The 13,387-nt window shown below is 40.7% G+C and overlaps 1 protein-coding gene across 4 annotated transcripts in view; it reads right to left on the reverse strand.

Moving 5' to 3' along the window:
* Positions 1–1,839: 1,839 nt before the first annotated feature.
* Ankrd44 (ankyrin repeat domain 44) overlaps positions 1,840–13,387 on the reverse strand; it is a 255,233-nt gene continuing 243,685 nt past the window's right edge. For 2 of the 4 annotated variants that reach the window (XM_051190211.1, XM_051190210.1), the window contains exons 23-28: positions 12,349–12,432; positions 11,180–11,325; positions 10,606–10,688; positions 8,913–8,995; positions 6,983–7,074; positions 1,840–4,729 (exon numbers count right to left, since the gene is read on the reverse strand). In XM_051190211.1, coding sequence (XP_051046168.1) covers positions 4,671–4,729; positions 6,983–7,074; positions 8,913–8,995; positions 10,606–10,688; positions 11,180–11,325; positions 12,349–12,432 — 547 coding nt within the window. In that variant the 3' untranslated portion in view covers positions 1,840–4,670. Of the gene's footprint in view, positions 6,024–6,982; positions 7,075–8,912; positions 8,996–10,605; positions 10,689–11,179; positions 11,326–12,348; positions 12,433–13,387 lie in introns of all 4 variants that reach the window. The other 2 variants (XM_051190209.1, XM_051190208.1) reach the window with 1 other exon arrangement.

The following is a 13,387-nucleotide window of genomic DNA, read 5'->3' on the forward strand; positions in this document are numbered from 1 at the left end:
CAAAAATAAAATTAGGGATCTATATTGTTTTTGAAAGGAATTTATGAAGCCAAGTAAACAATTCCCACCACAGCCATCCCTGGGAAGGCATTTGAGGACAGTGCCATACATTGTGAGGACACCGTGATGGAACAGTGTGATGAGGAACTATCAATGATGTCAGCTACCTGCTCATTTGTTCAGCAGTCCTTGACTATAGACAGAATCTAGTATGCTATTTCTCTTGAATATAAGGGAAATGGTGTGATATCACTTCTAAGACTCGGCTACAAAAGCCAGAGTTATATTTTTCCTTTCTTCAGGTTTTCTCAGTTTGGCTGACCTGCTGAGGGAGGATATTATGCCATGAGCTTCACTTTGGAAAGGTATACTCAGCAAAAGCTGCCATGAGCCATAAAGAGAGCAGGGCCTTCATTCAACAAGTTATGAAGAATCTTGCCAATAACCATATGTGTAGCTTAGAAATGAATCAATTTTGGATTATACAAGAAACTCTGTAGCAGAAGACCCAAAAATGCCATGACATATTCATGGAAACTAGGAGAATAAACATTTATTGTTAAACCACTGAGTTTGGGAGCATTTGTTACACAGCTACATATAACTACTATAGTCAGTTTTCTCTCAGTGGACAGCAAACATTGACTTATGATATGGGACATGATTTACAGTCCTTAAGGAAAATCCAGATTTGTGTATTTCGATAAAGAATAAGGCAAGGTTGAATACAAGACTTTCCAGAATGTCTTTGTTAAAAAAAAAGCAAACATTATGGCAGAATGACACAGAAGAGAGTGTCTAGAGGCATAAGCCATGTCTAGAGGCATAAGTCATGTGGTCAGATCATTAGCTCTACAAACCTGAGCAGGTCGTAGACTGTCTCTGAAATCTGTCTTCTTCATGAAAAATCTGATGACAGGACTGGTCTGTAAGAACCAAGATGGTCTATTTTTGTGACATTATGATCTGAGGAGTACGGGCAAGCTACATACCCCAAATCTTTTTCAGTAGCTGGAGACATCAACATTAGGGATGCTCCTCAGCCTTTCCAAGGGCTGTCCTTGAAGCTAATAATCCAGGTGAGAAACTTAGGACAGATGGAGAAGCAAATTAGACTCTACCTTTCAGGACAGTGCACTGGCAGAATCGTTTACTTCCATTAAGCCTCACATGGTAGCTATGCTGAGTAATGGCAATGCAGACAGTAGGCTTTGCAAGTGTGAGGACCTATATGATTGCCTCCTGTTTGATAGATGTGGTGATTCATTACACTTCCCTCTCCCCACAAGGAAGTTTCCAGAAACTTCAGCTTCAGTCACAGCTACTGTGTCAAGCCTGATGGTCCCCATAATTGAGTGACTCTTCTGCTTCTGACTTGTCACATGACTTTTGTTATAATTGAACTGAATTTCTTTCTTTTTCTTCCTTCCTTCCTTTCTTTTTTCTTCTTCTTTTTTTTTTTTTTTTTGAGACAAGGTTTCCCTGTGTAGCTTTGGAGGCTGTCCTGGAACTAGCTCTTGTAGATCAGGCTGGTCTTCAACTCACAGAAATCCGCCTGCCTCTGCCTCCCAAGTGCTGGGATTAAAGGTGTGTGCCACCACCGCCTGGCCCTCAGCTGAGTTTCTTTATGAAAAATGTTGGGTGTATAAATAAATATAATGAACATGACATATAGCTTTGAATCTTTTCCTTAGGCATGACAACGTAAGCATAAATAACAAATCTGAAGGCTGCTTTCTTGATTATTTTCAGAATTAATTTGGTTTGGAGTAGGGAGTAAAGATTCAAATTAGCATAATTTAAAAAAGCACACATTTGAAAAATGAAAGAAAACACAAATTGCAACAATATTTGTACCGTTTTTATTTGTAAAAATAACCATCTGAATGCATGTCTATAGTATATTACAGGTAAGTACTTCATTCCATTATCAGAGCATTCAGTAGTTGCAAAGTATGAAACTGTGCTTGGGGAGATTCAGACTGGTTCAACTGACCTGAACTAAAAGCCATTTTCCTCATTTTTACACTCATGACACTTAACAGAGTCATTCAACTCCAATTTACATTTTAAAAGTACAGACAAAATCCCACTGAAATCATCATGTAATAGTTTATGGTGTTACAAATACATTATACAAAATATAACACTGGCACAAGATGTGTATCATCGTGCTTTGCAAGGATATATTGCACATGCTAAAGCGTAGTCTGCAGACAAAACTACTGAACAAAACATACTTGCATTTAATCTTCAGATCACTGCATAGGAAACACGTGGAATTACATTTTACACACACGCTCAGATTGTCACTATCTTAAAACGCTGTTCCCCTATAATACTGACCTATGGTTTACAGTTCTGTAAGAAGAAAGCATTTTAGCACTACAAAGCCAAACATCATTCCCATAGAAAACTTACGCATTTTCATCTCAAAGCAGAGAAGGGGAGAAATAGGAAAGGAGACTCTTGGTACATTCAAAGAAAGGAACACTAGGATTATATTGCTCCAATAACACTCAACTGAAAAAATACAAAACATTTCACGGAACGTTTCCAGGATATACAAATATAAAAGGCACTCTGACATCATGTTACAAGACCACAAAGGGATGAGTTCCTCAACCAGCGCGATGGATGCGCAAACCAGGCTACTCAATAGCATGAGCATAACTAGTGCAGCAAATCCATCCGGTGTTCTTGTGCTAATGCAACAGTACAGTAAGCCAAGTGGCTGCTTACTGCCCAAAGTACCAAAACATACAATGATGCCCTTTTAGTAGTGATGAATAGAAATCCCCTGAGCTATTATTGTTTACTAGGACTTTAGGCAATTTGGAGATGATGAATTTAGCAGAGATAGGCAGACACCAGTGGATAGGTAAGTGCAAACATGGTCCTGTGGCTGTGGTTAATGAACACTCTAAAAAAATACGTTTACATAAAAGCACAGAGCAACTCAGACTCCACTAAAAAAATTTCCCCTCAGAAAGCGATGTTGCAAACATGGAAGAGACAGCTGAAATACATACAAGGAATAGCTTTTACGTTTTTTTTTTTTTTTTCCTTTTTTCAAAATAATTGGTCTTGTTGGGCATGGGAAGGAAACAGAGCCAAAGGAAGACAGACAGATAGACATTCAGACAGACAGTCAGACACAGACAGACCAACTCAGGAGAATGGCTCTTTGTAAGCTTGATTTCATTGTGTTCCTTTGTCTTTCCTCTATCAGAAAGAGCCAGGCCAGGCCAGCGCAGCTGCATAGACACGATAGTTCCTGCCAGGACACTGCTTTGCTGAAGAGACCCCCCTGGCTCTCTGCTGCATCACTACCAATGCAGGCATTTCATTTCCTGCTTTAAATGCCAACCCAGCAAGGCTTCCATTCACTTCGAGAAAAAGACAGCACAGTGTATCATGCCACTTCAACATGAAAGCTCCCTTAATCTGCAGGCTTCCCTAAAGATCAGGTCATTGCTGCTCCTTAGCAGTCTGTCTACTTGTTAAAAATACACCTGCCCTAAGCAGAAAGAACAGATGGAGGGGTATATAACGCCTTCACACTAAGAATGTTTAAAAAAAAATACTGCTGGTGTAAGATTTGTTTAATGAAATCACTATCAGTTTTATAAAACCTCTGAATAAGTTTTCATTTGTGAAGAACCAACATGAGCTTTAATTTAACCCAGGATAGTAACAGAGTAAGGGTAAAGTCTCCAAGCTTGATAAAAACAAATAGCATACATTGTCTGGGTCTCATCCAGATGTGATAGAGCACTGTTTTTAAAACTCTCAAGATACTATAAAATAGAAAATTCAAGGGAGAAGACAGAACTTACTGCAAAACATTGAAAAGCTATGCCTTACTGCTGCAGATTTCTGAATCTTCAGCAAGTGGAACATAGCTCTTGGGCTTGTGTCTGTGTGTTTATTTTTAATTCCTTTTCTTGGCATAGTGCCCACACTTGGCATGATTTCCCACTGAGTGTCAGGACCATGTGACATGTTTGGTGCAGTTTCTGTAGCCTCTGGGTCTTTCTTTGGGCTACCTTTGTGTATATGATCTGCTACATCAGCTTTCATCTCACAGAAGGGTTCTGATTGGCTACAGAATGGGGCCAAGCAATGAACAAACCTGAGGGCCAGCTGGTAGTAGTGGGAAATGCTTGGCTTAACCCCAGAGCTGTGACTAGCCCAGAGTCAGGGATATTTTCCCACTAATTTTATTATTCTAAATAAGATACATAGCAATGAGAGAGAGAGAGAGAGAGAGAGAGAGAGAGAGAGAGAGAGAGAGAGGCTAAACAGTGAATATTTCTTCAGCATTTGTTTCATTTCAAATAAATATAAACACATTTACATCAAAGTCTACAGACATATTCTCTAGTTTGAAAACAAAACCAAAACCTGTGGTCAACACATCATCAGTTACAAATGTCAAGCCATCAACTACAAATCTGTGTCGTTAAAAATATAAAATACCATAAAGACTGGTATGCAAAAATGATTACATTTTAACCCCATAGAAAAGCTACTACAGTTCTCACTTGGATTTAGAAAGAAGAAAATTCAAGAAGCATTTTGGTCCTCATGGGTAGCTGGTTGATGAAGCACATATATAAATATGCACGTGTGTGTGTGTGTGTGTATGTGCATAAGTCTCAAGAGTCTCATTCTTCTTTCTGTACAGCTGTTCCAGGTGAAGAGCGGGGTCCGTTTGACCTGGAAGCTTTGGCAGAGGGAGCAGACACAGTATTCACAATGCTGATTTCATTACCAAGCAACCGGCAGTTGGCTCACACGGGCCACGCCAACCATTTCTGCTTTCCTCATTCATTTTCTTGGTTCCCTTTTACAGGTGCACTGTCACTCCTGAGTCATGACCTTGACTGAGCAGCTATCTTGCTAATTCTATCACTGGAGGACAGTGCCAGCCCTGATACCCTTTCAAAAGTTAGCATTTCCATTTAAGAGCAAACTCACTAAATGTTAATTTCCTATTGGACTTGCATATTGTTTCAAGTTTTGGCACAATATAATTTCACCTGAAAATGTTATTGGATAAATTTGGGATCCGTTACTCCATTGAAAAATCACTCACAGACTTCTTAAGGAGAGCCCTGGGTGCTATTTTGTTTGTGCTTAACAAGAAACATGGTCAGTGTTCACATTCACATCTGGCAACTTTTAACTAGGATCCTGGGAAGAAGCTGTGGGTCTTTACACACTTCCTATGAGGGGGTGCGGTTAGGTGGACTCCCATAAAAGATGATTGCAGGCTGTAGACTGAAGATGAACTTTGACCTTTGGCTTCTAGTGAGGAAGTAAACAACAGAGTGGGAAGAGGGTGCAGGCATTTCCTGTCTACTCTTCCTCCCCTCCCAGGGGACATGAATGTCACTTGACAGACCTCACAGGACTCACTGGTGAGTACGTAAAAAAGGAAATCTTTAGACTGAACATTTGTATCTCTGTGGCATTATCCCCAAAAACAAAGCATTAAATACTTAGACATTTTCCTTACTTAAAGTGAGAGGTAGACTTTCATAGAAGTACCTTGGACCTAAAGAAAACATGAAACAGAACCAAATCCAGGCCTATCTGTGTGTGCTTCAGCCTACAGCCTAGTTCCCTCTTCTGGTTGGATTGCTGATTCCTTTTCTACTGGCTAGGAAGCTTGGCCTCAAATACTTGAATATGGCATAACTCTGGAATTCAAGCTTCTGTCCCTTCCTACAACACAGGTAACTGAGGAAATGCCTCTGCAGTCCAACGTTAGAATGTTTCCGAATCAGAATCGTTTTCGTTGTACCCATCCTCAGAGCCCACGTTGTTACTGCACAGACTAACCCTGCTCCCCAGATTGGAGAGGGTCGTCCTGCTCAAACTGTCTTTTCTAAAACAAACCAAGTTGACAGCCGCCATTGTACTGGAAGGAGAAAAAGGCATCATGGTAGCCAGAATGAGGGCCAGGCAGTCAGCCACGTCTTTGTTAGGAGCACAAGCCAGGGCCGGGGTATGACCTGGGCGTAAATGCAGACAAGGCAGTGGTTAGTTGTGGAGACGACCCAGAGCTGCACACCAATCCACAGTACATCTCCTACAGCCTCATTAGAGGAGATGCATGTTGAGTTAGAATTCATGCCAGGTCATAGGAGTTGCTTCTCACAAGTCATGCCGGGGTGAGATTGGAATGGGACAGGGAAGGTGCAACATTTCATGGAGGTTCTGATTTGGGTTTTGTCTACAGAAAGCACAGTTTTTTATCCCAAGTTAGCAGTCCAGCCTTCATCTACAGAACAGAAACATGTGGCAAGGAAGGGAGGTTGGGGACACAAGCCACAAAAACTAGCAAGGGGGAGTTCCCACAGACAGCAAATGCACACCACGAGCTGCAGACTTGGCAGAGGACGACTGTCATTTTGAGAGTAGTCACTTTCCATGACAAGTGTGTGTCAAACAGAAAGGGTAAAACCAGGAGAAAACACAGGAGAAACTTCTGGCCTAGACCTTAGTAAAAACATTTCATCCATGTTCCCCAACTTTCTACATGAGAAATGTGGGTCCTGATTTGTTCTTTACAAAAACATTTGATATAGGAATGAACCAAAATGCAAAGACCTGTTTCCACTGAGCCCTGGACCTTCCGCTAATGACCTGTATATCTCTTACTCCTTCGTGTATGCAGTTGGAATTCCCAAGGCCAAGCTGAAAGGCTTTTGGTATGCCAGGAATCTTGTGAATGAAATATGCTGTGCTGGTGATGTTACGTGCAACATGGACAGCAATGGTGGACTACAGGTAGACATTGCACTGTACAGAAAGACAGACAGGGCAAATTACCTGGGTTTGATTTCATACACATAAGACATTTCCAAGGGGAAGAAACCGCTTACTGGCTCTTAAGCAGCTCCTGACTTTCTCATTGTCCTCCAACTTTATCCAACACAACCTGTAGCAACTGTTAATTCTTCCTACTTACCATTTTCATCTACAGCAAGTACGCAGGCTCCTTTGGCCAGCAACTCCTCAACTACCACCTTCAAGCCATTGCGTGCAGCGATATGGAGGGGTCTGGAAGGCAACACTGGGCGTCAATCAAGATACATGTTTGTGTGAGTGGGGTCTTCTAAAGGCTGTATGCTAAAGGCTTGGTGGAGGTGGGAGATGATTGATCCTATAAGAGTGGGGCCCAGTGGGGATTTTCAGGTTCTTGATACTGTAGGATTCCAGCTCTCCCCACTTTCTCTTTGTCCTGTGAGTGAATAGCAATGTATTCCCCACCAAGATATGCTGCCTCGTGCAAAGTAAAGGGGCCAACCAATCATAGACTGAAACACGGAAAGCTGTGAGCCAAAACAAGCCTTTTTTCTTTATGATTCTCTCGGGTATTTGACATAAAGGAACACTAATTAACAGTGAAAAAAAAATGTAGCATTTTGGTTAACTTATGTCACTAGAAGGAAGACATATTTTACTTAATCTACAAATAGTACATGTTTTTTTTTTTTTGCTTTTGAATAAAGCAATATTGACCATGTCTTACTGATACAGCTCTTCTTATGTGTTTGTCCCAGATCTCTCTGCAAGTGGTATAAATATTCTACATCTTGAACAGTCTAGGTGATAGTACAGAGAAGGCCAGAAGGTTCTTCATTGGCTAATTTAAGTCCCCACTTTGCACAGGTCATTGAGATGGGTGGTTTTAACATATATCTCAGGTATTTTTATTATTGCATGCTCATAGATGTCTCATTGGGTTACAGTACCTTATACAAGAGCATCAACCCTCAGCATATTGTGCTATACCCTTTAGCAATCTCAAATTTAAAAACCACTAATATTCTTTGCCTTTAAAACAAATGCATAAGTAATTTCCCAAGATGGAAAATGAAGCAGCTTTTAGATCCTTCACACTGAGGGTTACACTGAATTATATTAAAATATAATTATGACAAATAGCTTAGAAACTGTTCAAGTGTATTCTGGGAACCTGATTTATAAACCTGTTGTTTTCCAGTCAGACTACATAATGCTAATACATAATACAAACAGTTCCTTCAAATATGTCAGTTCATAAGCCCAGAAGATTTTTCTAAAAGCTCACTAAATTTATAATGAAGTACAGAAATGCTGGTAGGAGAACAAAGAACTTACAGATCCTAAGAGCTGTGTCAAAATAAGGGCTCTACCTAAGATCATGTATCTCTAGTCAACACTGCAGATGTGAATACATAAACTTCATGAAGATGAAGCCTGGCCAGCACTGATCTACTTCTCAGAGCTAGACTAGTATGAGGCAAGTTCTTACTGTGCATTAGATAAATACTATGACTCCGGCCCTGCCCCAAATGAGATGCCTTTGATGCCTTTATCACCTCTCCCTCACAGGCCAAGGCCCAGGGAACATCTCAGAGAAGATGATGCAAATGGGAAAGCCAGAGGATGGGGAACAGAGCTGGAGCATGCTGTCTTTTGGACACAACACACTTACACTCATGAACTCATAGTGGCTGTTCTTTTCTGTATAAGATTTGCACAAGATCTTATAGATGGGATGGATAAACTCTAGGCCCCCACCCCTTACTGAGGAGCTATTTGCAGTGGATAGTTAGGGTTGCGTGGAGAGAGTCATTCTTGTTGGCAGGTGTAGCCACTGGTAGGTTTCCCACGCTGCCTTGTATGGTCCACATCCATGCACACAAACTAAACTTAATGGGTTAAGTGAGGGAGGGAGGGGGAAGATATGCAGTTGGGAAGGTAACATGCTAAAGGATCCAGGTGAGTTTGAGGAGGAAAATGGTGGTGGAAATGACCATATTTCATTGTATACATATAAGAAGCTCCCAAAGAATAGATAAAAATAAAGTCCTATGACTCTGGACTCGTCAAGTTGTGGTCGTCACACTCACGTCTGTAGGGCTCTGTTCTTCGCATTAATAAGGCTCTCATCTTGTATCTTGTCAAGTATTAACACGGCACATTTTTCATGGCCCTAATAGAGACAAAGAGCAAGAAACATGAGACAGGGATACAGGAGAGCTCCCGAATGCTTACTTGATTATACTTTCAATTGAGTACCAGCTTCCTCTGCTTGAAAACATTCAAGACTAATTCCTTTTCTAAAAAAGTAAATGGACCCAAGATACTCTTAAGCTTCTACATGGGGCCTATTAGGACTTGTTTAACATGTTACTGACTTAAAATATTCATACTTAATATTAATATTTCCAAGATCATTTTAAAATTGATGCTCAGAGAGTGGAAGCAGATGCTAGCATAGCTAGCTCAGTGAGTGATGGAGGCAGCAGCGTTAGCAACAGCCTTTAAATCCTGCAACACTGCTTTTAAAACATACATCAGGTTCCTCCTTCTCCAAACCTTCAATTACCACTCCAGTGATCTATCTCCTGGAGTTGCCATGATACCCAAGAATGTGTCACTTATCTTCGTTTCTGTCTGATACTCTGAAGAAGCCCTGTTTCTGGAGTGTATGCATGTTTTTCCTCAACCCAAAAATACAGCTATCTCTGGACCTTATGACAATAGATGCTTGACAATGAAAATTCAATTATTAGGTCTAGGGTCATGGATTACTAAGTCTTTGCTAATTAAGGGCATAGGCCACCATCATCAGTATCATCTGGGAGTTAGAAATGTTGACTCTCCCTGGAACACAGAGACAGTAAAATTCTGTCTATAACAAAAAATAGAAAGAAACTATCAGGCCAATTTAGACCTCATAAAGAACATGCATTTTTTTTTCTTGACAGGGTCTTACTGTGTAATCTAGGATAGCTTTGAACTACTGATCCTCCCACCTCAGTCTCTAGAGTGCTGGAATTAGAGGCATGAACCACCATGCCTGACCAGAATCTGTGCTGTGATGACATTTTCAAGTGATCCCTTTATATAAGGATGTCCGAAATGCACAGTAGTGTCCATCACTAACAGTCTGTGCTTTGACATAACTTTCAGGCCCGGAGCACTCTGTTGTTTCCATGTTCTTCCCAGAGAATGAATACAAAAATATAACCAATGAGAGGAATGGCTGAGCCTTCTGATGCCAGTGGTGTTAGCTGCCCTAATAATATAATGCAGTTTATAAAAATCATACACACTGGCAGTTGTATGTATCTTTTATGAAAGAAAAAAGTCTACCATATATTTTGCACTGATGTATGCATGGGAAAACAGCAAGGCTATTGCTTTGCAGCAGTATGATAGTGTCTTCAAACAGAACTCAATGGAAACTACTTAGAGTTTAGAAGCCACATAACTAGTGTCTTAACCTGTTGTGTGGTACCAAAATGTGATACTACAGCCAGGGAAATAGATACAGAGACAGGTGGAATGTGGCAGGGTTGCAAGTAGCAAATGCATGAAACACATCCTCATCATTCACTTTGATGAGTGGGGCATATCCATCAACCCATAATCCATCCCCTTCCTTCTTCCACTTCATTTTCACGGAGAGTTGACAGCATCCTGGGAAGTAGTAATTTAATTAAAGCCATGCTATATAGGTTGGGAGGGGGCAGAGATCTTGTGATATTATTCTATGATCGCAACAGTAAGCAGCAATATTTTAAACCCATTACATACTTTATTGATAGCCAGGTGCAAGGGAGTATTCAAGTCCTTATCCTTCACAGTTAGGTCAGCCTGGGCACTGTTCACCAAAATATCTAAGACAAAACCAAGAGAGTCACTTAGACCGGATGCCAGGCCTGCATTTCACTGTGGCTACAAAACAACACTCACATTGGTACAGCCCACACTCATATTTAATGTTTGTAAAGAAGGAACAGTTTGTTGCCATATTTATTCCATTCAAACAGAAGCTGGTTGGGCATATTTCCAGCTGTTCTCAGAGTTTCACCATCCCACCACTCCTCAGATTTTGGGGCTAAATCCAAGTACAGTGTCAGTATTTACAGTCAAGATGACTCTGTTTAAATGTTTTGTTTCTAAATGTTGAGAAATTGTACTCAAGGATTCTCTTACTTTGTTCTAGTCTTCCAATGACACACTTATAAAGAGCTGAAGATGACTGAGCCCATACATGACTTAAGTAAAACTGGGTGGCCCCTTTCAGATGTCCATGCTAGAATGGTACTGGCATCTCTACCTGACCTCATTTCAACTTTTGGACAAAGTCCACAGTGTAAATACATACCCACAGCACCCGCCTGCCCGTTCTCAGCGGCCATCATCAGTGCTGTTTTCCCTGAATTGTCTACGGCATCCACTTGAGCATCATATCTCAGAAGCAGCTTCAAGCACTCTGCGTGATTACCAAAGGCTGCCGCATGGAGGGTTGTCCTGAAGGTTTCAAACACACACGGATTTATTCTCTTTAAAACTTTGTCTGCAGTGACTATCAAGAGGCATGTGAGCATGCTCTCTAAAAGCTTAAAGCTTCTTGGTCAGCAGAAAAGATGGCCAAATCCTTTCTTAGAACCATTCAAGGTGGCCTATACATACAGTGCCCCTTATGACTTTAGGGGGAGGGGAGGCTCAGGCAATGACTCAGATAAGCAAATATCACCATTCCAGCATTTTAATTCTTGACTTCTAGTGAGTTCTCATTCATCTACAAGACAGATACTTTTAACATTAAGGGCTAATTTGTAGGTAATTGGCTGGTTAACCAAAAACCTTAAAAGCCTACATTATCTAATACAGATGATGGAGTTATTGGGAAGGACAACTTAACATTACTCATCAAAATGGAAAAAGCATTAGCCTTAATAAAGTAACTGCATGTCCTAGGACTCCATTTCCCATATACTCAGCCCTATAAACAGATTCACACATGAGTATTCACTGTGCTACTTCTTAGAAATAGCAGAATATTGAAAACAACATGAATATTCTTCTAAAGAAGTCAGGCTAAGCAACATGCTATGCATTTATTCAATGAAATAACATGTAGCTTTAAAATGCAAGGTAAATCTTTATAGTTTGGTATGGAAAGACCTCCAGGGTATAAAAATATACTATGCACTACTTTCTTAATTAAAATTTTCCCCTTTGTGCAAGCATCATTCATGGCTGGATTCTAGCACTCAGCAGGGTGAAGTCAGAAAGATCATGAGTTTGGGGCTAGCCTGGGCCTCATAGCTAGTTCAAGGCCAGCCTGAGCTACACAGCAACACTCTTGTCTCTAAAACACAATAGGCTGGGGCTGTAGCTCAGCCTAAGCTTATATAAGGCCTTGGATTCAATTCTTAGCACTATCAAAAACAAGTGTATATAAAATAAAAGTAAATGGCTTACTATTCTGCAACCTGAATCAAAGGCCAGGACTCAAGACCAAAAGTGTGACACCTCTACATCACTCACCTGCCTTTGTCATCCCTACAACTGACGATGCTGGAATCTATGGCCCCCAGCAGCAATGACGCACAATTCTCATGACCATTTATTCTAAAATGAAAATAAATTTCAGTGTAAAATCTCATTAAAATATGTATTCCTTCGCACCCCATCTTTATATGCATGGTATATTTAACAATTTGATATCTATTTAAGAAATCAGATGCTGCAGTAGTACACACTGAAATCTCCAGCTGCTTTCAGTAAGGACCTCTGTGTTTGTGAGATCCCCTGGAACACCACTCACACAAGGTCCCAAGGAGCTGATGTCAAGACACCAAAGTGGAAAAGACATAGATCCTTTGCACATAAATTCACCCTGTAGTATTTTTAAGGTTTGTCCATTTTGGGGCTGGAGAGACATCCCAGGGGTTAAGAGCACTGACAGCTCTTCCAGAGGACCCAGGCTCAATTTCCAGCATCCACATGGCAGCTCACAACTGTCTGTAACTCAAGTTCCAGGGGGATAAAACACCCTCACACAGACATACATGCAGGCAAAATACCAATGTACATAAAATAAATAAATTTTTAAAAGATTTGTCCATTTTTACTTCATGTATATCAGTGCCTTTTTTGCATGTATATATGTGCACTGCACATATGCCTAGTACCCAAGGATGTATGAAGATGGCACTGGATCCAGGAAACTGGTATGGATGGGTGCTGGAAACCAAATCTGGGTCCTCTACAAGCAAGTATTCTTAATCACTGAGCCATCTCTTCAGACCCTAAAATTACCTTAATTCTTTCTCATCTACCCTTTCTTTCCTGCCTCTAGTATCTTTCCAGTCAAATGATCTAGCTTCACTGAAAGCCCCCAGACAATGTTAAGTCAAACACTTCCAAGCCTTGCAACCTAGGCTGACTCATGGAACTCCAAGCTAAGGCCACTGCATTCTATGAATATTATTTCTCTCTATGAACTTGCAATAACAATTACATTTTAAAAGAAGGAGGAGGAGAATAAAGAGAAGCATGAAGATGGGGGAGGAGAAAGAAGATG

This window comes from Phodopus roborovskii, unplaced genomic scaffold (genome assembly GCF_943737965.1).
Source record: "Phodopus roborovskii unplaced genomic scaffold, PHOROB, whole genome shotgun sequence".
In the NCBI taxonomy this organism is placed as follows: Eukaryota; Metazoa; Chordata; class Mammalia; order Rodentia; family Cricetidae; genus Phodopus; species Phodopus roborovskii.